Source organism: Equus quagga, chromosome 7 (assembly GCF_021613505.1).
Source record: "Equus quagga isolate Etosha38 chromosome 7, UCLA_HA_Equagga_1.0, whole genome shotgun sequence".
NCBI classification, from domain to species: Eukaryota; Metazoa; Chordata; class Mammalia; order Perissodactyla; family Equidae; genus Equus; species Equus quagga.
The window spans coordinates 129,254,029-129,280,472 of record NC_060273.1 but is presented as its reverse complement, the minus strand read 5'-3'; the positions used below and the strand labels follow the sequence as shown (position 1 = coordinate 129,280,472).

The 26,444-nt window shown below is 36.6% G+C and overlaps 1 protein-coding gene across 1 annotated transcript in view; it reads right to left on the bottom strand.

Moving 5' to 3' along the window:
- TBCA (tubulin folding cofactor A) overlaps positions 1–26,444 on the bottom strand; it is a 72,097-nt gene that overhangs the window by 5,015 nt on the left and 40,638 nt on the right. The window contains exon 2 of the mRNA XM_046668653.1: positions 9,909–10,014. Within this exon, the coding sequence (XP_046524609.1) occupies positions 9,909–10,014 (106 nt within the window). The remainder of the gene's footprint in view (positions 1–9,908; positions 10,015–26,444) is intronic.

The window sequence follows — 26,444 nt, the reverse complement described above, 5'->3', positions numbered from 1 at the left end:
AATCATCCAGATCATTCACCCAGGGCTGGCTATACCTATAATAATCTACAGACACTCTAGTACTGGATACTGGCTGCTTCTGGAACCAATGGTAACTGCATTAGTTTGCCAAACTGAGCTCTAGAGAAGTCCAGAGATTACTGGAACAATGGTTAAATCTTTCCTTTTACATGGTGGTAAAATGGTACCATGTTAACATGCCAAGAAATCCGTTTGACCAAAAAAAAAAAAAAAATCACGACATACACATATATCAAATCATCAAGTTACACATCTTAAATATATACAATTTTAAATGTTAGCTATACACCTCAATCAAGCTGGGGAAAAAAAAGATATAAAGATACTAACTGAGAAACAGATGGAGAATGACCGAGTCAGTAGAGACCTAAGTGGAAATCTAGTCCACTAGATGACCTCAATTTACAAATGACAAAGTTGCATCTCAGAGTGATGAGCTAGTTGACAGGGTCTGAATTAGTCTGTGACTCTGATTTTAACTTGAGCATATGAATTAGCGGTAGTGGTAGCCAGTCTCAAAGATGGCACCCAATGATCTTCACCTCCTGGTATTCCTGGCCCTTGCGCAGTCACCTCCTATACTGGATTTGGGTTGGCCCCGTGAGACCAATGGAATGTGGTAGAAGTGGCATTCTGAGACTTGAGACCTGAGTCTAGGTTTTAGGAAGCCTTGGAGGTTCCTCATGGGCCTGTTGGAATGCTCACTTTTGGAAAATTCTACCCTTAGGACCCAGGCACCCGCCATGAATAAAAAAAAAAGGAATGAAGAAAGGGAGGGGAAAGGAGAGGAGAGGGAGAGGAAGAAAGAAAGAAAGAAATTCATTTGACTTATGTGTTGTGGTTATTGCTGAATGGTTAAGGATGTAAGAAGAATTCCATGAGTCAAAGACCTAACATAACAATAATTACTTTAAATACAAATGGTCTAAATTCACCAGCAAAAAAACAGAGAATTACAGATGGGACCCAACTATTTATTGTCTACAAGAAACTCACTTCGAATGTAATGAAACAGATAGATTGAAAATGAAAGGATGGAAAAAGACATATCATGCAAACATTAAATACAAAAACAAGAACTGATAAATCTAAAAGGAGGGACAAACACATCCACAAATAGAGGTGAGGATTTCAACACCCCACTCTTAGCAACTGACAGATGCACTAGACAAAAAAAATCAGCAAAAATACAAAAGAACTGAACAACACCATCACACAACAATCTCTAATTGGCTTTTATATTACACTCTACCTAAAAAGGAAAAATACAAATACATTTCAAGCACCCATGAAACATTCACACCAATACACAATATCCTGGGTCAAACAACAATAAAAACAAAACAGACAAAAATCTCAACAAATTTAAAAAACACAGTATATATATGCCTATATTGGAATAAAATTAGAAATCAGTGACAGAAAGAGAGCAGGAAAATCTTCAAACAGTTAGAAATTAAGCAACATACTTCCAAATAACCCATAGGTCAACAAGAAAGTCTCAAAAGAAACCAGAAATATATAGATAAATGAAAATACAACTCATCAAATTTCATGGGTTTCAGCTAAGAGTGTTAAGAGGGAAATTTATAGCACTAAATGTTAACATTAGGAAAGAGGAAAGATCTCAAATTAAAAATCTAAGTTATTACTTCAAGAACTAGAAAAAGAACAGCAAAAAAAGCCTAAAATAAGTAGAAGGAATGAAATTAAAAATAAGATCAGAAATCAATGAAATTAAAAACAGAAAAACAATAGAGAAAAATCAGTGAAACAAAGAGCTGATTATTTTGGCAAAAAAGATAAGCCTCTAATTAAGACTGACAAAGATAAATTAAGAAGGCACAAATCCCCAATATCAGTAACAAAATAGAGGATATCACTAGAGATCTTGAAACCAATAAAAGGAGGAAAAAGAAACTCCATGAACAATTTTATAATATTGTTCATTATGTTCGTTAATTCAACAACTTAGAAGAAATGAACTAATTCCTTGAAAACTACGAATCACCAAAATTCAACTGATAACCTTAATAGTTCTATAATCATTAAAGAAATTGAACTTGTAACTAAGAAGTTCCTGAAAAAGAACTCTCCGAGCCCAGATGGTCCCACTGGACAATTTTATCAAATATTTAAAGAAACATTAACACCAATTTTACACAAATCCTCCAAGAAAAGAGGAGGGAACATTTCCCAATTCACTTTATGAGAAGAGTATTGATACCAAAACCAAAGACAGTATAAAATAAGAAAACTGCAGACCATTATCTCCCGTAAACTTAGATGCAAGAACCCTCAACAAAATATTAGCAAATCGAATACAGCAATGTATGAAAAGAATTATACATCATGGTCAAGTGATCAAGCAGGTATGCAAGGCTGGTTCAATATTTTAAAATTAACCCATGTAATCCACAATATCAACAGGCCAAAGAAAACTCATATGATCTTATCAAGTAACACAGAAAAAGCATTTACAAAATCCAACACCCAGTCATGACAAAAGCAGTCAGCAAACTAGGAACAGAGGGGAATTCCCTCCACTTGAAAAAGACCATCTACAAAAAAACCTATAGCTAACCTTATTCTTAACTGTAAAAGACTGAATGTTATCTCCCTAAGATTGGGAACAAAGTAAGGATATCCACTCTCACCACTCTTATTCAACATAGTACTGTAAGTCCTAGCCAGAGCAATAAGGCAAGAAAAAGAAATAAAAGACATCCAGATTGCAAGAAATAGAACTGTCCATACGTGCAAATGACATTATTGTCTACATACAAAATCAGAAGGAATTTGCAAAAAAAACCTCCCAGAACTAATAATCAAGTTTAGCAAGGTCACAGGTTACAAGATCAACACACAAAAATCAATTACAATTCTATATCTAACAACAAACACTGTATGTGGAAGCTGAAACTAAAAACAATACCATTTACAATAGCTTCAAAGAAAATGAAATACTTAGGTATAAATCTAACAAAATGTGTGAAGGATCTGTATGTTGAAAATTACAAAATACTGACAAAAGAAGTCAGACCTAAATAAATTGGAGAGACTTACCATGTTCGTTGATTGGAAGACTCAACGTAATAAAGATGTCAATTCTGTCCCAAATTGATCTATAGGTTTAACACCATTCCCATCAAAATCTTAGCAAGGTGTTTTATAGACATAGACAAACTTATTTTTAAAATTTTATGTAAAAGCAGAGGAATTAGAATAGCTAAAACAGTTTCTGGAAAAAAAGAAGAAAGAGAAAGGACTCACTCTTCCCAATGTTAATGCTTACTATATATAGCTACAGTAATCAAGACAGTATGGTATTGGTAAAGGGCTGGACACAGATTAATGGACCAGAAGAGAGAACTCCAAAATAGACCCACACAAGTGTATTCAACTGTTTTTTGACAAAGGTACAAAGGCAATTCAATGGAGGAAGGATACCCTTTTTAATAAATGCTGCTGGAGCAACTGGTCACCCACAGGTAAACAGCTGAACCTCAAACTAAACGTCACAACCTATATAAAAATTAACTCAAAACTGATCAAAGCCTTGAATGTCAGGCATAAAACTACACAACTTTGGGGCCGGCCCTGTGGCCTAATGGTTAAGTTTGGTGCACTCCGCTTCAGCAGCCCAGATTCAGTTGTGGGCACAGACGCACACCACTCGTCAGCAGCCATGCTGTGGCGCTGACCCACATACAAATTAGAGGAAGACTGGCACACATATTAGCTCAGGGCAAATCTTCCTCAGCAAAACAAAAACAAAAAAACTTCACACAACTTTTAGAATTAAAAAAAAAAAATCTTCAGGACCCACGATGAGGCAAAGAGGCCTCAGTCTAGAGACCAAAAGTAAGATTCACAAAAGGAAGCATTAGCTATAAACTAGACGTTCTGAAAGTCAAAAACTACTGCTCAGTGAAAGACCCTGTTAAGAGGTTAAAAAGACAATTACAGAGAAAATATCTGCAAACCACATATCCAACAAAGAAAGAGCATTTATCTAGAATGTATAAAGAACTTTTAAAACTCAGCAGTAAATAACCAAAGCATCCAGTGAGAAAGTGGGCAGAAGACATGAATAAACATTTCACTGGAGAGGATATACAGATGGCAAATAAGCAAATAAGAAGATGTTCAACATTACTAACCATTACAGAAATCCAAATTAAAATCACAATCAGATATCATCAACACCTATCATGTAGGTGATGGCTAAATGCCAAAACAAAAAACAGAAGTAACACCAAATGTTGGTGAAAATGTGGAAAAATCAAACCATTCACACATCACCGGTAGGCATGTAAAATGGCACAGCCACTCTGGAAAAGAGTTTGGCAGTTTCTTTTAAAACAAAAAATGTACAATACGACCCAGCAATTGCTTGGGCACTTATCCCAGAGAAATGAAAATTTATGTTCATGTAAAAATTGTACATGAATGTTCATGGAGCTTTTTTCATAACAAGACCTAGAAACAACCCAAGCGTCCTGCCTTGGTGAGACTGAGGGACCTCCTTACTGTGGAAGTCTATGCAGGAATAACAAGGAACCAACTATTGACACTCAGTGACTTCGATGGGCCTCAAAGGAATTATGTTGAGTAGAAAAAGCCAATTTCAAAAGGTTACATACTGTATGATTCCATTCCACGTTTTACAACATTCTTGAAAGAGTGTTAATTATTTAGGGTTTAGGGTGTAGAGAGAATAGGGGCTATAAAGAGCACAAGGCAGTCTTGTGATGAATTGTTCTCCACCTTGATTGTGGTGGTAGTTACATATGCTACATGTGATAGAATCGTGTAGAATTATACACATAAACACATACACACACAAATGAGGACATGTATAACTAGTGAAACATAAGTAAGCTCTTGGTGTAACAACGTCAGTTTCATGGCTTGGAATTGTAATATAATTCTGTAAGAAGCTAACATAACATTGTAGGAGGAGTGGTGAAGAGTATATGAGACCTCCCTAAACATTTTTTGCAACTTCCTATGAATCTATAATGAAAAACAAAAAAGCAAATGTACAAATAGAACACTATTTATAAACCTGAGCACATGTTCCAAGACACAATAACATTTTCTTGTACCACTGGAAGTTATTTTAAATGTATTTTTATTATTCATTTAAAAAAATATGGTGTTTCTTGCCGAATTAGCCTTGTGAGAGACCCTTGGTCAAATTTCTCTTTGTAGACTGAAGCCTATTATTTTACATATATATTTAGTGAAAAAAACTTCCCTTTCATTTTTAAGAAAACAAGTTATCAGGGCCAGCCCAGTGGCATAGTGGTTAAGTTCATGCACTCTGCTTTGGTGGCCTGGGGTTCTCAGGTTTGGATCCCAGGCACAGTCGTACATATGCTCATTAAGTCACGCTGTGGCAGCATCCCATACACAAAATAGAGGAAGACTGGCACAGATGTTAGCTCAGCGACAATCTTCCTTAAGTAAAAAGAGGAAGATTGGCAACAGATGTTAGCTCAGGGTCAATCTTCCTCACAAAAAAATAAAATAAAAATAAAATGGTATTAACTCATGTTTCAAGTAAATTACAAAAAATGTGTGCATCTTTCTCCAAAAGACAAATTTCACGTGACTGCAATTGCAAAGTTTTTGTGAGAAATCTTGGTTGAAAAATTGTGCCAGTTTGTTTTTTAATATTACTTCTGGAAAATAAGAGATGAATCATGCCTCAGGTGAAATAACAGACATATGTTTGTCATTATTGCCAATCATTTCTGCTCCAGGATAGGTTTCAAAAAAAAGGATCAGAATATCTTCACTGGTTGAGGGCAAAATCCTCTGTGCCATCCCTAAGTGTGGATGAGGAGAGTGCAGGAGAAGAGGGAAAGCATCAGCAGAGGGCTAAAATCAATCCAGGCCATATCTGAATGTTGTGTTACAGCGTTTAGCCAGAAAAGAAAAGGACGGCAGGACAACTCTGACTGACTGGCATTTTGGCCTCTTAGCATGCTAAAACTCCTGTCTAGTTATTTATTTTAAAAGAACTGAAATTAGGCCTCGTCCAGGAGAGACCAATTTTGGCAACCAATTTCAGGTAAAAAGTTTGGTAGGGACCGACAGAGAGCATGTTTTTTTTTTTTTAAAGAATGGCACCTGAGCTAACATCTTTGCCAATCTTCTTCTTCTTTTTTTTTCCTTCTCCCTAAAACCCCCCAGTACATAGCTGTGCATTCTAGTCGTGAGTGCCTCTGGTTGTGCTATGTGGGACACTGCCTCAGTACGGCCTGATGAGCAGTGCCATGTCTGCGCCCAGGATCCGAACCAGCAAAACCCTGGGCCACCAAAGCAGAGCACGCAAACTTAACCACTCGGCCACAGGGCCAGCTCCAACAGTCAGCATCTTAAGTGTGTGTTACAAAATAGGGCCAGTCTGAAAGATCTAGGAAAGCCAGAGCAAAACGGTTCCAAGGGAGAGAAGAGCCAAGGTAGTGAGAAGCGGCTGAGGAGGGCATTCAGCTGGGAAGAGGAGGACACACAGGGAGAAGAGTAGAGGACCCACAATAAGCAGCACGCGGCTTCCTTGGTATGTCCTATGAGGGACATAGCAAATGTCAAGAAACCATGACCGACAATCAGGCATAGAACAGTGCTTCTGGCAATGCAACTCCTGTTGCACACAATAAAAACCATGAATGACTGGCCACAGAACAGCTAAGCTGGGAAAAGGAAAGTGAGAAAAGCATGCAGGCTGACCCAGCCTACAAGGTTTCATAAGACTCTGAAACAAAATTGCAGCTGACAACTGTATACACTGCAGGTTGACAACAGCAGCAAACAGAAAAATTTATTGTTCTGTAATTAGATATGGGGTGGTATTTTTGAATATAAGTACTAGCTTGACTATGAATCTAAGAAATCATGTTATAAACCATGACCACTGTGACAAAAGATTTTAACATGGCTGAGTGCAGAAAGGACTTTTGAACAAAATTTTTTCCATTTTACACCTGCATATGTAGTTAATGATATAACCAGTAAGTGGCAAATACTTTTAAATAACAATTAGAACACAGGATTCAGTAGAGTTAATCCTTTATAAAGTAGTGATTTTATTGAAAGATGATCAGTATATAAATGAAATAAAACAGTACTCTGTGATATTATTTATAGAACTTTATTTAGAAAGGGAACACAATTATTCCCCACCCCATGTAACTTACAACTCCTACTCTAGCTACAGGGAAATTTTTTAATATATTATTGGTGATGCGAAGAACAAGGCAAAGAAAGAACTAAATGAGGTCACTAGTTACACAGCTAGGAATATAAGCCTGACGGGGTCCAAGAAGGACCTGGATGAAATAACGCTGCATGCTACGTCATAGCGTTTCTCACTTGATGGGGGAAATCAACAGAAGATGACAACAGAGTGAGGGAGGCACAACAGTGATTCGAATATTAATGGGAGTATATATTAAAGAAGCATTTAACTATCATAATTTTAAGAATCAAAAAGTTACATTCCATATGTAAATCCTTACGAAGAGCAGTTAATTCATAAAGGTCAACACATCAGGGGACATGTTATATCTACACATCTGTTTACAAGTCCTTCCCCAATTTATGAATATCTGACACACAAATGTCCTTTGCTATACCACACATGGAGGAAGGCAAGCTCTCCTAGAAGCTCAAGAAAGTAAGAACGTTTTCTTCCTGGAGAGCCAGAAGAAGATGATGCTCCGGGTGCCACTGCACTCCTTTCGCACCAGAGAGCAACTACTGACAGAAAAATGCATTTTAAGTGATTAATTCTGCATAATTAAGTCTGGCTTAAGTGTGCATTATTCCCATTTGTAACATAACTTATATGATGAAAACCACTGTGAGCTCATAAAGCTGACTAAGTCTTGAGATATAATCTGTATATTCTGTACATATATAATCTGTATATCTGAGATATAGTCTGCTCATTTATACTCTCCTGTTTCCTAGTGTCATCTAGATTTTATTCTAAATGCACTGGACACGGGTTTTAAGTAAAGAAGCAAGTGATCTGATGTACATCTTAAAGTGATCACCCTGGCTGCTGTGGTGGGAAAGAAATGAAGGGTGTCAAGAGACAAAGCGCTATGACAACTAGGAGGTTTTTGCAATAGTACAGCCAAGAGATGATAGTGGACTGGACTAGGATAGAGGCTGTAGAGAAAGAAACAGAGGGAATAAGAAACAGGACTTGGTGGTGTTAGATGTGGTCATTAGAAAGAGAGAGAAGCATCAAGAAGAGACCCACTAAATTTTTGGCCTGGGTCTCTGGATGAATGCAGGTACTATTTACTGAGAAGGGGAAAACAAGAGAAGGAACAGCTTTTGTTTTTGGGGGTCAGCTGGGTTGAGAGAAGACCAAGATTTTTATTTTGTACACCCAAGAGGATATGTCAAGTAGGTGACTGTTGGCTATATTCTTCAGGAGTGGTCAGGCCCAGAGATATAAATTTGGGAGATACTGGCGCTAGAATGAAGGCCAAGTAAACAGGGACTCTAGGGGTTTTGTTTTTTTTTTTTTTTTGGCATTGTTTTTAATGCCATGCCTAAAAGAGTGCCTGGAACAGTATTTGGCAAGTAGCAGAGGTTCAATAAATATCTGTTGAGTAAATAAATGAATGGGCATAAACATGGTACTTAAAGTTACAGGACAGTATGAGATTACCTAGTGAGGGATTGTAGATAGAAGGTTAAAACAAGAAGAATATATATAGAGAGAGAGAGAGAGGGCGGGGGTGGGGGGGAGGGACAGAGGAAGAGAGAGAGAGTTGGGGGTGGGGGGGAGAGTTTCAGCAAAGGAGACTGAGGAGTAATGGCAGTGAAACAGCATGAAAAGCAGGAGGCTGTTCTACCAAAGATGCCAATATAAAAGAGTCTTTCAAGGAGAGAGTGGTTACTCGTGTCAATTGCTGTTGAGGTTATGTAAGATGGCAAAGAAATAATAATGTCACTGACAGCTGTGACAAGGGCTAGGGCATATAACCCACTCTCACAGGAAGGAAGGTAGCATGGGTCCAGATGCAGGTAGGCTGATAGATTCTGTGGTGGGAATATGAGGAAGTTCCCCTGACGGCCTCTATTTTCTCAAAGAATTATGAAACAAGTGTCAGCCAAGAGTGAATATTCAATAAGTGCTATGACGGAAATGAATAAGGTGTTATGGGACTACAGAGGAGGGGCACCTAACTCCATGCTGAGGGGAGTGCAGAAGAGGTTTAAAGGATGAATAGGAATTAATAAGGAGAGAAAAGGGAGGAAGAGTAGGAAGAACATCCCAGACACACACGGTATCTCACAGGCAAAAGAGAAAAGGGATGTTCAGGAAACTAAAAGGCAGGACCTAAGAGGTCCAGGCAGGGATTGGCAAGAGAGGACGCTGGAGAGATAAGCAGGTACCAGAAGCAAGAAGAGTCTTGTATGCAAAGCTAAGGAGACTGAAATTTGTCATGAGGATAGTCAGAAGTAGCCACTGAAAAGTGCAATATATGTGTATTTTATTTTGGTGGTTTTCACATCAGTTTGGGGAAAACATTTGTGTTTGTTAATACATAAGTATATTTAATATAAGATTGGGCTATTTTTATATTTAATACTTAAAACTGGAGAGGAAATATAGCTTAAAGGTTAAGAGTACAAAATCTAGAGCCAGAATGCCTGTGTTCAAACCCCAGCCGTGCCACTCAGCAGTTGTGTGACTGGCAAATTAGTTAACCTGTGTTCAGTTGCCTTATTTTTAAATGGAGGTTTTAATAGTAAGTAAATAAATGACAGGACCTTCTCAGAGGGCTCTTAATGCATTAGTTAATACACTATTCTGTAAACGTTAGCTATTACTGTTTAAGACATAATTTTACCTGCTTTTTAATGGCATAATTTTCACCATCTTCAGCCTTCATTTTTTCAATCTTTTCTTCTTGCTGTTTTGCTTCTTTTTCATACATCATTTTTTCTTTGACCAATCTATAAATAAACAAAAAATGTTTTGGAGGATTAACTTTCTCTCTAGCACAGAGACCACAAGAAACAAAGAAACTATGTAAATGTAAAACATATTTAAAATACCAAAGTATATGCACTAGATGGAGAGAAGGGAAGAAAAATCCTTTAGCCATAGATGTAAGTATGATCTTCATGTCCTTAATACTATACCTGCCTAAAGCAAGGGTACTCTATCAAAGCATGAAATTCTTAAATTTTTAATTAAAAACACATTCCATTATAATAATTGTATTTACAATGTAAAAACAACACTAACATTTCTGTCTTTTTTAAAATTTGATATATGTTTTCGAAACCTTTGTAGATGTACTTGAAGCATTATAATTGAAATAACATAATAGTAAAAATTCAGTTTACTGGGAAAAAAATCAGTATATTGCATGCCAAATCCAAAATGAAGAAAGATTACTTTCAACCACAAAATTATTACACTAAGCATTTACTGTGCACTTAATTCTGTCTGACCTTCCTTGTGTGAGGGATTGGGACAGAGAACTTAGACACAGTTCTCTCACAGACAAGTAGTGGAAGCAAACAAGTATTTCTTTTTATTTTCTTTGCAGGGAAGGATTCACCCTGAACCAACATCTGTTGCCAGTCTTCCTCTTTTTTTTTTCTCCCCAAAGCCCAGTACACAGTTGTATATCCTAGTTGTAAATCCTTCTAGTTCTTCTGTGTGAGCTGCCACCACCGCATGGCAACTGACACATGCATGGTGTGGTTCCATGACCTGGAAACAAATCCGGGCCAGAGAGCTCGGAACTTTAACCACTAGACCAGCAGGGCTGGCTCCAAACTATTTCTTTACTAAAGCAAGAACAGGTATTGATAAAGATCAGGACGGTTTTCCACAATAAGGAATAGAGCAATCCAAAGTTCTACTGATTACTCCTCAGATAACCAAAATTCAATTAACCATAATAGCTCAATCTCCCCTAGTTCTGGGTAATCAAAGTTTCAATATAAAAGTAAAGTGCAGTCCAAGAAAACACTACCATTCCTACATACACATTATCTAAAGAACAGAAGAAAAAGCCTTCACGGTCCACACATACTAAAAGCAGCTTTCTCCACATGGCTTGCTTACTTACTTCTAGATCTATGTTGCTGGAATGGAATTTAAAAATCATATTACAGCATGACTTTTGCACTAAAGTCTAATCATTTTCAAAGAAAATTCTTAAATGCATTTCAAAACATCATTTAATTTTCATATTCTAATAGTGATACCGGCCCTGATATGAGTTCCCCTACATTAAACCCAGTATATATGGGGGTTAAAACCAAAGCACTCATTCCCTGCTTACCCCCTGGCTCCCTGGGTCCAGAATCCACTATCCTCCATGGAGACAGACACAGCCAAGGACAGCCACCTGGATTCCTTAGCATCTCCTCCTCCTCCCCACTGCAAGTAGTCTCAAGACCAAATACATGCCGGTGGAAAAGCTCTGACCAGCAAGGCCATGTGCTCCTCCTCCCCTACCTAAAACCCCAAATAAAAACCCTTACTTTCAGCTTTTCAGGGAGTTTGCAATTTCAGCATTAGCTGCGCTCTCTCCTTGCTCAGCGCTGTGCAATAATAAAATTCCTACTTTCTTCCACTACCCTCCATGTCAGAGACTGGCTTGCTGCACAACAGGTGAACGAACTCACTTCAGGTTCGGTATCAACAGGACTTAATATAAGTTCATAAATCTAAAAAAAAAATTCTTTTGTCAACTACCTGGGAGGGTTTGAAGTCAGACTTTAAGTAAGGATTTAAATCACCACATAAACTACACACTAAATATTAAAATACTAAAATTCAGGTTTGGTATCTTGAAGTGTGCAAACAAGGCTCCTGTCCTTCATAATCTTGTGTTACTGACACAGACAGAAGGAAATACAACAAAAAGTTAACAGCAGAATACTATGTGACCTTCATACACTCATCCTGAAATACCTCAAAGTGAAAAAATTAAGTACAAAATAGGTATAATTTTTATGTAGTCATAAATATAAACAAACAACAAAGGATACTCAAGAAACAAATAACCAAGGACACCAGGGAAACCACTGCCTGTGGTTACCTTAGGAGAAAAGCCCCAATGATCTGGGGTAGGGGCAGTCCGCTGGGAACTAAATCGGGAGGCTTTCATTTTATACCTTTCAATAAAGTTTGAGGATTTTTTTTTTCCATGTATAAGTGTTACTTTTATCAAAAAGTTAAGATGCTAATGATTATCTCTGAGTGGCACAACTTTGAATGATTTTAAAGTTTGCTGATTATTCCTTTAGCTACATTTTCTAAGTTTTCCAGAATAAAGCAAAATTCATTTAGAAAGATACTGAAATATACCTAATGGTTCTAATTCTCAAACATTGCTCTCCTTTGCATGTTTTGCAAATGCTACTAGTTAAAATAACAAGTACAAAGATAAAGTCATAATTTCTATTTTAAAGGCGTAATTAATTGAAAATACTTTCCAACAGTCTTACAAACCCACACCTACAGAGAGAAATAGCAACTTCAAAATATGGTCACTTTTAGTAGTTAGACAAATAAATATATGAGGAAAATAAAGAAATAAATAAGAGCCATAGAAAAGGATAGACATTAAGAAGGAGAAATTTTAAGAAATGACAACCATCAGGGTAATTATAATCAAGCGATAACTTAAGCTACTTAACTGGATATGTATAACGTAATGTGATTTTAAGTATGTAGGCCAGCATTTTCCAAACTATTCCAGGGTACACCAGTAGCCAAATAACCTTAAAAAACACTTCTTGCCAGGGGCTGGCCCAGTGGCGTAGCGGTTAGGTGTGCACGTTCCACTTCAGCGGCCCGGGGTTCACCGGTTTGGATCCTGGGACCGCTTGGCAGGCCATGCTGTGGCAGGTGTCCCGCGTATAAAGTGGAGGAAGATGGGCATGGATGTTAGCTCAGGGCCAGTCTTCCTCAGCAGAAAGAGGAGGATTGTCAGCAGATGTTACAGGGCTAACCTTCCTCAAAACAAAACAAACAAACAAAAAACACTGCTGGCCAAATCTTAAAGACTTAAGATATGTATTTGCATATCAAAAGGTCTTGAGAAGTCTTGTAAGGAAATCAGTTTAACATTGTTCAAATTGCAAGCTTACCTGAGGCAAAAAAGGATTGCCCCCCAGCGTTCTCTAGAAAAGCTGCCCCTCAATACAAGTCTGAGGAGTACACTGTAGAAATCTGTAAACTTTACACAAATCTGTATATAACACACTTAAACATACTGTTCATAAAATTCTAAGCAGGGTAAAAGTTTTAGGTAAATCAAGTATTTAGAGACCTTGGGATAAAAACGTTTTAGCTTAATTTGTTATCTTGATTTCACAGTTTTTCTTATTGTAAGTAATATTTTCATAGTTACAACTGAACCTGTGCTTATGGCCATCTAATAACTAAAAGCCCAACAGCAAGCCATGTTAAGGATACAGATGGCAGGCTAATGCAATTAATGATGGTAAGAAACTCTACAAACTGATATTTAGAAAAACATTATGGATATTTTCAAACAAAATTGTAGAGAAAAAAGCATAATAAATCCCATCACCTAGGTTTAAAATTATTAATACCTGGGCAGTCTTGTTTCATGTATCTCCTGCCACTTACTTATGTATTTATTTATGAGTATTTTCAGACACTGTATCTTTGTTTTGAATTTTGAGGTTAAAAGCCTGTGATTTATAACCTCTTCCCCACCTCACACCATATGCAAAAATTAACTCAAAACGGATCACAGATCTATAAAGCGAAAATTATAAAACTCTTGGAAGAAAACATAGGGCAAATCTTGGTGACCTTGGACTTGGCAATGATTTTTTAGATATGACACCAAAAGCACAAGAAACAGAAAAAAATAAAAAAGATAAATTGGCCTTCATCAAAATTAAAAACTTCTGTGCTTCAAAGGACACTATTAGGAAAGTGAAAGGACAACTACAGAATGGGAGAAAATATCTGCAAATCATTTATCAGCTAAGGAACTTGTATCCAGAACATATAAAGAACTCTTACAATTCATTGATAAAAAGACAAATAACCCAATTAAAAAATGCACAAGCTGAATAGATACTTCGCAAAGAAGATATACAAATGTCCAAGAAGCACATGAAAAAATGCTCAACATCATCAGTCATCAGGGAAATGCAAATCAAAACCACAGTGAGATATCACTTTACACCCATTAGGATGTCTATAATCAAAAAGTCAGATATAACAAGTGTTGTTGACAAGGATGCGGAAAGACTGACACTATCCAACACCGCCGGTGAAGACTGACACTATCCAACACCGCCGGTGAGAATGTAAATTGGTGCAGCTGCTTTGGAAGTTTGGCTATTCCCCAAAAAGTTAAACACAGAGTTAGCACAGATCCCAGCAATTCCATTCCTAAGTATACGCCCAAGAGAAATGAAGACACATGCCCACACATAAACCTGTACATGAGTGCTCACAGCAGCATTATGCATAACAGGCAAAACGTGGGAACTCTAAAGTCCACCCACCGATGCTTGCACAAACAAAACATCGTATATCCATACAATGGAATAATACTTGGCAATAAAAGAAAATGAAGTACTGATTTATGCTACAACATGGATGAACCTTGAAAACATTATGCTAAGTGAAAGAAGCCAGACATGAAAGGCCACATATCGTATGATTCTAATTAAGTATCTATCCAGAACAGGCAAATCTATAATAAACAAAGTACATGAGTGGTTGCCTAGGACAGGATGGGGGAACTGGGAGGGTAATAGCTAAAGTGTTTGGGGTTTCTTTTTGGGGTGATGAAAACGTTATAAAAATGGTTATGGTGACAGTTGCACAACTCTGTGAATATACTAAAAATAAACAAACTGAAGACTTTAAATGGTTGATTTGTACGGTATGTGAATTGTATCTTAACAAAGCTGTTAACAAAAAGAAAAAAAAAGCTGTGACCACACCGTCAGCTACAGGGGAAAGCTTCAAGTACTGGATACGTTTAAGCCCGGACTTACGACAGCTGAACATGTGAACATCACGTATAGAAATCTGCATTTGACGTATTATTTACAACCGCTTTAACAATAATTTTCAGTATTATGATGAAAATATTTATCCTCTGAAATTTAAAATTTCAAAAGAAAATCATTAATGCACATTCTCTAAAAGGTCGTTTTAAATAGTAAAACAAACTTCCTAGAATGGAGATGGCAAGTTGCCAGCCCGCTTAAATGAGACCTAAAGATGGTTTGATTTGATTCACAATGTTAAAAGGAAAGAATAAAAAAAACAACAGATTTGTTACCACATTAAACAACTGGGAAATTTAACATATAAGTCTGGATTTCTGGCCTTTCTTGGCTGTTTTTCATCAGGAACACTGGGGCCGCATTTCCACTACTGGATGGAGCTAAGCAGTGGCTGTTGACTGTTTTAGACGAGGCATGTGCTGTTCACTTTGCCCCAATTCACACAACTCCCTGTTTTCCACACACTCAGGCCTTATGCTTGGCCCCTGTCAACAACCTAGGTTGGAATTTGTGTGCTGGAGTAACTTGCATATCATCAATGCAACAGTGTTATTATTGTTGTTTTTATTATCTTTACAGAAACAAGACTATTATTCAAAATATCAGGGATACTCAGAAACCAACGGGATTAGCACTGAGACTTTCAATATTCCTAAAGCCGGTAGGTTGCTAAACTCTCCTAGTAAATGAAAGCTGGGATTGGATAGGCTATCAGAAAGAGGCACATTCAATAATATCCTGTAATTCAAAGATTTAGAAGAAGGGTTGGCAAACTACGGCCAGTGAGCCAAATTTGGCCTGCCATCTCTTTTTGTACAGTCTGAGAGCTACGAATGGTTTTCATACCTTTAAATGGTCAAAAAAATTAAAAAAGAATATTTTGTGACAGATGAAAATCATATGTGATTCATATTTCAGTGTCCATAAAAAAAGTTTTATTGGTGTATAGCCACACTCATTCATTTATGTTTCATCTACGGCTGCCTTCATGCAATGACAGCAGAGATGAGTAGCTGTGACAGAAGTGCATGGCCCAAAAAGTCTAAAATATATACTATCTGGTCCTTGACAAAAAAGGGTTACTGACCTCTGACTTGGAAGACCTCTACTTAACTCTATCCAACCCCTACTTAACTACCTTAGCAGTTTTCACACTACACTCAGGCCAGTTTACTTGCTAGGTCTTAAGTTCCTTGAAGACAGGATTAGGTTGTATTCATACTGTATTCTTGATCTTTATACACATAGGCGCTCAATGTTTGTTGAATGAATAAAAAGTTGAGTCTAAAAAGCTCGCTGTTGCCTTTTAACATTTTCAATTTAAAGAGATACATAAAACAATTCTGAAGTGGAAGAAAGTGATTCACAAAACCTGACAAATAAGAAAAATGTGGTGACTTTTGAGAAAATATACAATGAAAGAGCTGGTTTCTATGCCTAGGCCCACAGACAATTCTGGTTGGTAATACAAGTCATCCTATTTGCACTGTGCTTGTCTATGGAAAATAGCAGCAACGGTCCCAGCAAAATTGAAGAGACACTTAACTACACATCACATTTGACAAGTAAAGGTGCTGAATATCTGCATGGCTATTAGAATATCAAAACAAACAAAAGTAAAGTTTTTGTTAAAAAAAAAGGCCATATTTTGTAAAAAGGTTCAAGATGCAAGTTATTGAATAGCAAATATACTACCCCAAAAAAGAAAAAAAATCAGTTAGTGAGAACCCAGTAATGCCAGAATGTAAAATTATAGTGAATAAAATGCTAGGGGGCCAGATGTGGTAGGAGAAACTGAAAAGGTTCCACTCTCAAACAGTATAAACTGATGACAAGTCACATGATGTGGAAGAGGTTCCACAGACACACAACTTCAGCTTCACTAGATGTTACCAAGTTGCTTTCCAAAGTGCTTGTATCAATCACACCCACTCTGCAATGTATGAAATTCCCTACTTCTCCTTGGCATCCTGGTGAACAACTGCTCAGAATTATTAAATTTCTGACAATAAGAAGAGTGTGAGATGGCATTATACCATGGTTTGAAATATTAATTTCTCTGAAAACTTATAAGGTTATCTATATTTATTAAAATAGTAGTTAGTGGATAAGTATTTGCTAAATCAATGAATTAGTATCTTCTGGTGAATTTGGCCCTTCTCCCTTTCTCCAGGAAGGCAAAGATTTAACAGAAGACCTAATTAAGTACATATAGTCACAATTTTAAATTTGCTACTAAAATATTTTTTTGTAACATACATATGTGTATGATCTTATAAATATGGGAATATATGAAAATTATAAAAAACAAAATTTTAAAAATCATTCATAATCTCATTGCCTAAATTAATTACTACTGATCCAAAATATAAATAACACTAAAATCCAAAAAGGTAGAAAAATTAGGAAGTTTTTTTAAGTTTGGCACAAACTTATTTAGCAGCAAAATGTGACCTCAACTGACATGCACCTATTTATAGACTTTATGTGTTCTACTTAATGTGAACAGTCACGTTTCACTGCAGAAATATTAATGTGTTTGATTATAGAGCACTTTTCTAGATGCTATTATGTAAATGCATATATCACTGCTCCAAAAATCTAAAAAACTGGGGATTCAGAAATACATATGGGCCCAAGGATTTCACATAAGAGATTATGGACCTATATTAATATTTTGAATATTTTCCATTAGTCTTTTTCTTTAAACATGTTATGTGTGAAAATTTGTCTGTGTATGTATATACACATATATACACACATACATACACACACACACATAAATATAAATAATTGGGATAATCTATCATTTCCAATGTCACTAAACGTTCTTTGAAAATAGAGTTGTTAGTGGCTGCAAAGCACTTCACAGTACCAATATGACAGCTTATTAATGTATTATCCTATCAGACATTTATGCCATCCCCATATTATAAATAATACTGTGATATACATCCCTACTCATAAATTTTATGAATGTGTCATATTTTCTTATTACGTAATATTTAAAATATATAGTGCCTGATGGGAAATCAGACTGTCCTTTTCGCGTAAACCACTAATCATTTACTGATGAATATTACATTTTCCTATTGATGTGATAAGTCACCTTTGTCATTATTATTAGTAATAAAATACAAATATTAAATCAATTTATCCTACTTTAGCCTACTATTTGGTATTTCAGTCAAAGAAAACAGTAGGCCAGATTTCACTGTTTAAACACTCATATCAAACATATCAAAGCTTAAAGCGACGTACAATTATAAATAAAAAAAATAAGGAAAATGGAACATTAAAAGAAAAGAAAAGTTTGATGACAAATAGGAATTGTAGATAATATAGAGAAAAATCAGGAAAAGAATTTTTTTTAAAGAATAAAATTTCCCAGAGCTGGAAAACCACAATCTTAACTGAAAGGGCTTCCTAAGTGCCAACTAGAATCAGTGAAAAAACTGCACACCTATGTACATTGTTGAGAATGTCCAGAGATCCAAGGGAACCAAAGCTTTCAGAAAGAGAAGACACAGGTCACTATAAAAGGAAAAAGAATCAGACTGACATTATATTTCACATTAATAACACTAAACACCAGAAGATGAAGAAATGATCCCTTCAAAATTCTGAAAGTGAAATGATTTAAAATCTAGATTTAGAGCTACAATAGCTATATATAGCTATAATAGGGAAAAACCAACTCACTCAGTAACTATTTACTGAGGGGCTACTACGTGCCAGGCATGATGTTATGTACCAAGAAAACAGCAGTGAACAAAACTACAAAAATCTCTGCCCTATGGCACCTTTCAGTGGGGAAATAAACCAGCAAAATACATAGCATGTTAGATTGTGGTAGTGCTATAAGAGGAAAAGCAGTGAAGAAGGATTGGTAATATGAGTAATTTTCAATTTAAAATAGGATTTGCATTTAAAATGATTAGGGAAGGCCTCTTTGAGAAGGGCATATGAGAATTAAGATCTGAAAGAGGCAGTAAGTTATGAGGATAACTGATGAAAGAAGTCATAGGCCAGGGGAACTTTTTTTAGTTATATAAAATAACTCAAAAAATTTAGCTACTATGCCCCCTTTCTGAGAAATTTACTTTGGAATGTACTCCAGCAAACTGAAGATGAAAATCAAGAAAACAAACCATAGTCAACATAATACAACAGTCTAATGAGGGGGGAAAAATCCCAGGATTAAAACTGTGCTATAGGCCTAGAAAACAGTTGGTCTAAATGAGAAATTTGGTGTGGGGTCTTATGGGAACATCTTTTAAAAGAACAATGGAATAAATTCTAAGGAACAGATAAAATGAATAAGAAGGTAGAAGAAAAGTCATTCATGTGTTTTTTCTCTCAACAATAAAAAATGAAAGACAATTAGAAACTCCAGTGAAAGATACACACACAGAGACACACACACTTACAGCTGTAATATGAAGCAACTGATGAAAAAGAAAATTTACCTAACCTGGATTTATAAGAATAATCTCCTTTGGGCAGCACAGGATCCACTAAGAAAGAAATGTAATCCTATATTATATACCATATTTAAAATGATATACAGTTATAATCTATTTATTCATTTTCAACATTTATAATAGACCCATGAGCAAAATACATTTTTCCCCACTTATTTGAAATATTCAATTTGTGTTTTTAAAGTTTGTTTAAAAGCTAAGGAATGTCTACCAAATTTTTTCTCATAAAAACCATGCTGTAAGTGGTGGCTACGATGACCCCTGGCCAGGCAATGAAAAGCTGTACCAACACCTGTATAATCAATTCCTGTATTAAATCTCTCTGTTTGAAATCCCTAGTATGGTTTCCTTTTTCCTAATACAGTTCTCCTCTACTGATAATAGCTGATAATAACCTCTCCTATCTCTGAATAAACAAACACTACTTTTGAGATGTTTATCATGAGAGATGAGGAAGAAAAGAAACTTTTACTGATGGCCTAATATGAACAGACCCTTGAGTACTTTATTACATTTAATACTTACAATCCTATTTAAGTATCATCCTCATTTTACAGTCTCTTATTATAATTATGCCTCCCCATAATGTTTTTAAAAGTCTTTTTTTTTCCTTCTTCTCCCCAAAGCTCCCCAGTACATAGCTGTATATTTTAGCTGTGGGTCCTTCTAGTTGTGGCACGTGGGACGCCGCCTCAGCGTGGCCTGATGAGTGGTGCTAGGTCTGCGCCCAGGATCGGAACCTGCAATACCCTGGGTCCCTGAAGTGCAGCATGCGAACTTAACCACTCAGTCACAGGGCTGGCCCCAAAGACAGTCTTTTTAGATTCAAACAGAATTGAACCAGGATTTATCAATATTTCAGAAATGAATAAATAAAAGCTACCATAGTTCACAAAACTTTGGTAAAAAAAATACTACTAATAATGGGGCCGGCCTGGGTTAGCATGCTCTGCTTCAGCAGCCCAGGGTTTGCAGGTTTGGTTCCCGGGTGTGGACCTACACACCACTTGTCAAGCCATGCTGTGGCAACATCCCACACACAAGACAAAGGAAGACTGGCACAAATGTTAGCTCAGTGACAATCTTTCTCAAGCAAAAGAGGAAGACTGGCGACAGATGTTAGCTCAGGGTGAATCTTCCTCACCCCCCCCAAAAAAAACCAAAAAACAAAAAACCACCAACTAATACTAATAAAAATAAAGTTGAAGATAGACAGCAACACTGTTGAAAGAAATCAGGCTGGATGAATGACCTTTGATGTTTTAGCACTTGCAATGGTCATCAAGTTTGCTCCCCCAAAACTAGACCTAGAACTGTGGTGAAGTTCAACAGCTAGAACTCAGGAAGAGATATTTACAATACTGGCATCCCATGAAACATGGTATGTAACAGATTTAGAAAAATGCTTGACTCTTTCAAGATAAGCTAAAATTAAAAGATGATAATAAAAGCAGTTAACACATACTGACCATTTACTATGGGCTAAAGATTACATCAAAGCATACTACACACACTATTTCATTTAATGCTCAAAAACAACCCTATAAAAATAGGTACCACTATTATTCCCATTTTAGTAATACCAAATTGAAATTCATGGAGCTGTTAAGTGCCAAAGAACCATTTTATTCCAAAGCTCATACTCTCGCCGAAGTTCATACTGTTAGCCACTACTGAAACACGTTCGAACATTTGAACACATAAGAGTTAAAATGCGCTCAGTTGCAACAGGCATTGTTGGTTGCCTACCCAAAAGTCACTTCTTACTTGCCAACAGAATCTAATTTTATGACCATCCAAGAAACGATGCCCTTCAAGAGCAGCCAATCATAATGGTCCCCTTTGCCAAGTGATAGCTGAGGCATGTGTAAGTGACCCAATTCTGGCCAAAGCTACATAAGGGCCATCACTTGGGGGCTTGTGAGAAGGTTGTCGTTCATCCTAAATACGATGTAAACAGGTACAATTCTCTTTTCTCCCCTGGACATTGTCACCTGTGTGTGAGACGTGCCACTTGTGGCAGGCACCCTGGGAACATGAGGAGATGCAGCCTAAAAGGATAGGTCACTCTTGGATGTCAGAGAACTTGAATCTTTGATGATGGTAGTAAACTAGTGAATTAACCAACTCTAAAAGCACCCTACCTCCAGATTTCTTATTGTATAAGATGATAAACATCCTTATAGTTTAAGCCACATATAGTCTGGTTTTCTATTACTTTGAACCTAAACCATCCAAAGTGAGAAAGTCATCAACAGCAGAAGATTGTTCTGCAGGTATAGAAATAATGCTTTCTTACTGCAGATTAATTCATTCTAAACTGATAAATCAATTAGAAATTGACATACCCCATCCGTTTCTTCCTATATACAAATAAACATGAAGAAAATAAAGAGGAAACTACCAAAATAATACTAAATTTTATGTTTTCCACTGTATTAAGAAATATTCCATATAAATTATATGCAAAAGTCTCTATTTCGCACTTAAAACTAAACCAGTGTAAAACTTTAAAAATTTCTGTCTTCAATAATGATGGTGGTTACTGGAGACTATTACCCATAATAAATAATACTATCTTCTATCTATATCATATTTTCAATTTACAAAGTACTTCTGTAACTTACAGGATACTGGATGTTAAATATTAAGCAGTAAAATGTCAATGCCCCTAAACCGTAACTTACAGGCGAGTGGGCATTAAATATTAATGTCTATAAACTTATGGGGGTAAGATGTTTAATACTGCTACAAAGGAAACAATATGGCACCAGGGAATGTGTATCCACTTACAACTTGGAACTCAATAACTTCTTGTCAAATGAATTTCAAATCCTTATCTTCCCCAGTGAAGGGGAAAAAAGTATTCAAGATTAGGGAAAGAGGCTGTCTGACTTAGCAAGTAAAGTAGGTAACACATTTTTCTGCTAAACATATCAGGAGAAAGTAGTCTACAGAAATCAGAGTAAAAGACTATTTAGGGGCGGGCCCCATGGCTGAGTGGTTAAGTTTGCACGCTCTGCTTCGGCAGCCCAGGGTTTCGCCAGTTCTAATCCTGCGCTCGGACATGGGACGGCTCATCAAGCCATGCTGAGGCGGCATCCCACATGCCACAACTAGGACTCACAACTAAAAATACACAACTATGTACTGGGGGGCTTTGGGGAGAAAAAGGAAAAATAATATCTTTAAAAAAAAAAAGACTATTTACAGTGAATTTTAGGCTTCTGAAGACTAAGGGTTTTGAGACCCCAGACACAGAGAAGAAATAATACCTTTACAAAAGTATGTGGTGTCAAAAATACCAAGAAAGATGCAGGGAAAAAAGTCTACTCATTTGGGAAAATCCAAGTGGACTGCAAATTAGAGGCTAATTGCTTAGCCACCTTAATTAAGAATTCTCACTAGTTCCTTCGTGAGTAAGAACCGGAGGTTGCTATGAGAATCTGATTACTTAAGGCTCACGGTCTAAATGTATGTAGTTAAAATTCAGTGAGTTTTAGTCATTCTCTACTAATTCTTTTGGGGTCACTATAAAGTCCCAAGTGAGATTTCCCACTATTCCCAAATTTCAACTAACAATTATAGTCAAGATTTGGGGAGCCAGCAAAACTAACAAAGAATCTGCTTCAGTATCCTGTCTTAAAATAAATAAAATAAAAATGTGCTACATACAAACACACATAAAATGAGATGGGGCTGGAGATGCTGCACGTTCTGAATGGAATGCCTCTCTCCTTCCTCATCCTCTTCCCCCTCCCCACCCGTTCTTCAAAACAACTCAAATTTCCTTGTTTTCCAGAAGGACTACTCTGACCCCTCCCCTACCACTCCCCAAGCCGCCACTCTGGATCCTTCCTAGGATCTTCAAAGCATATTTATGTCCATCATAGAATTTATCACAATAGGTTAAAATTCTGTCTACTTCGACACTTGAAAGCGGATGCCCTGAGAACTGGAAATGTGTCTCTTATCAGCAGTGTCAGCCTCCCAGACACATTTACTGAATGAGCTCCTAACTACCCTGAGAGGTGAGCAATGCAGCTATCATCACCCCCATTTTCAAATGGGAAACTGCGATTCAAACAGGTGAAATGGCTTACCTAAGGCCAGCTCGCCAGGAAATGGTGAAATTATGACTTCTAACTTCAAGCGTCAATACTTTCTAACACTTCATATTACCATATGTTGTTTTTCTTTTACCTGTTCCAAAAGTAAAATTATTCCACGGTTCAAAATTCGAACAGCATAAAAGAGTACAAAGTGAAAAGGCAACCCACCACCACACACCCTGTCCCCAGCCACTCAGTTCCCACCACTGGAAGGAACAAGTTATCATTTCTTGTGTGCCCTAAATGAATGAAATTAAATGTTTAATTTGCTCATATTTGTTACCTTATCATCTCCCAGTACCCATTAATTAATCCAATAAAACTGGAGATAGTTCAAGTTATATTCATTGCTCAAGTAGAATATATGCTTTAATTAATTTTAATAAATAAGACAAGACATATTTTGTAAACAGCTAGGATGATGCATGCCAAATACAAAATCAATACCACTATTTTTTTTGAAAATATTGCAAATCTCAGGGATTAATGAACTAATAAATCTTACGAATTAGTAATTCAAAAAACACAAATGTAAAACTAATTATTTCACCAATCCTCTAAACTGTTTCTTAAAGGTTTTGAGATGTCGGTGAGGTTGAAAAGTGTGTGCTAATGAAAGGGCTAAGGACACTACTGTGAACAGAGTTTGTGAGGTGAGAAAGCAATAGCACCTCCCACAGCTGCTTCATCTCCATACAAAACACTCTGACAGTTTTAATTACTACCTAAAATCGCAAATCTCTCTCTACACTTGACTTTTTATCCTCTGTCCAGACCCGTATCTCTGTCTTTATAACATCTCTATTTAGACATCCCACCAGCAACTAACTGAAGCAGGTTGAAAACTGAGCTCATCATCACACCACTCTAACATGATACCCTTTCTCCCAACTTGAGCTGTTAACATTACAATCACACAAGTACTGGATAAAGCAGGGTCTGGCTTGTGAGCAAAACAGCTAAGTTGTCTGCAAGCTCAATATGACCCAAGAATGTAATGCAGCTACTAAAAAACAAAATACAAAACCAGCTAACTCAATCTTACATGCATTAAAAGAAGCAGAGAAACTACAACATGGTAGGTGAACCGTACTACATTGGAAGAACTGCAGCTGTATTATTATTATTCATAATTTACTTCCAAAATGGCTATACATAACTTAGATCCAAAGGGACTTAAGGCAGCATCTGAAGAAGGACCCTGACAAATCCAACACCATCATTCTATTCTGCAAAATAGTTCAGTTTGCCTAACACATTCAGGTAGATGATATATAGTTATCCCAAACTAATATAGATTATCATAACTAAAATAGGCAAAGAAAATATCATTTGGGGTTTAAATGACTTTAGCTGACTGACGACTGCCACTTTCCATAGATAATAAAAGTTAACACCAGTTAGGATACCTGAATTTTATCAAATTATAAAATAAGGCCAATTTAATGATATTTTACCATTGTAATTATTCTTGGTGATCTATTAACTCAGGTTATTCTTGGAATCACTGATGAGAAAATTTGGGAGCTGACTGGGGGATTTTTCAGTTGCTGAGTTCTAGGATCCAGAGAAGAACTCATGGCTTTGGGATTATTAGCATTATACAGAAGTCCTTTGACATGTAATGTGTTTATTCAGTTTGGTGTACTAAGATTTGTTCATTAGGTCAAAATGATTCAAGAAGAAGCATGTACAAAGATTTCTTCTATTTTTATATTACTGATATGGAGGTCTTGTTTAAGTCCTTCATACAGAAGAATGACAAAATAATCATTAATTGTTAATAATTTTACATTCAGAAAAATGCAAGAGTTGGAAATAATTTTTATACTATATTCTTATCTAAAGGTATACATGTAATTTGGTGCATGTTAAAGGGCTCACTTTCGATGTATATTTATTTTGTACTTTACCACACATATAGCACTTTTTCTTACTCAAGCCAATTTCAAAGTCTTTAACTGCTTAAATATAACTTTTTTTTTTTTAAGATTGGCACCTGAGCTAACATCTGTTGCCAATCTTTTTTTACTTATTCTTCTTCTCCTCATCCTCCCCAAAGTTCCCCAGTACATAGCTAAATATTCTAGTTGTAGGTACTTCTGGCTCTGCTATATGGGACGCCACCACAGCATGGCTTGATGAGCAGTGCTAGGTCTGCGCCCAGGATCTGAACCTGCGAAACCCTGGGCCACTGACACGGAGGGCACGAGCTTAACCACTCAGCCACAGGGCCAGCCCCTTAAATATTACTTTTAAATAATATTTGGTAATGGTACTTGATATAGAGCTGTATTTGACACAATGTTAAAAGCAAACAAATCTGGCTTGAAAATGCAGTACAGTAAAATTTTCTTAGTTATTCTAAGATTAGATTAGTGACTAGTCACTCTGAAGCCCTCCAAACCCTTCCTTCTTGTCACGTTAATTATAGTCTGTAGTTTCAAAAAAGTTTGTATTTTCTGTAGTATTTCACCCTTTTATTCTTCAATTGTTTACTCAGAGTAAAATGGTCACTTTACAGCCTGACTTTCTGAATTTGTCAGTAAACACTGTCTAAAAATGTTGCATTTTCACAACTGGAAGCATAGCACAATTAGCTCTGCCCCAGGAACAGTATGTGTTAGCATGTCAGAACATGAAACGCCTCTAACTTTATCTCACAAAAACAGAACAACATATAAATAATGCATTTTATGGCATTTTAAGAGCATCACGACTTCCTGCAAGTTGTTCTACACAGTCTTCCTGGGCTGTT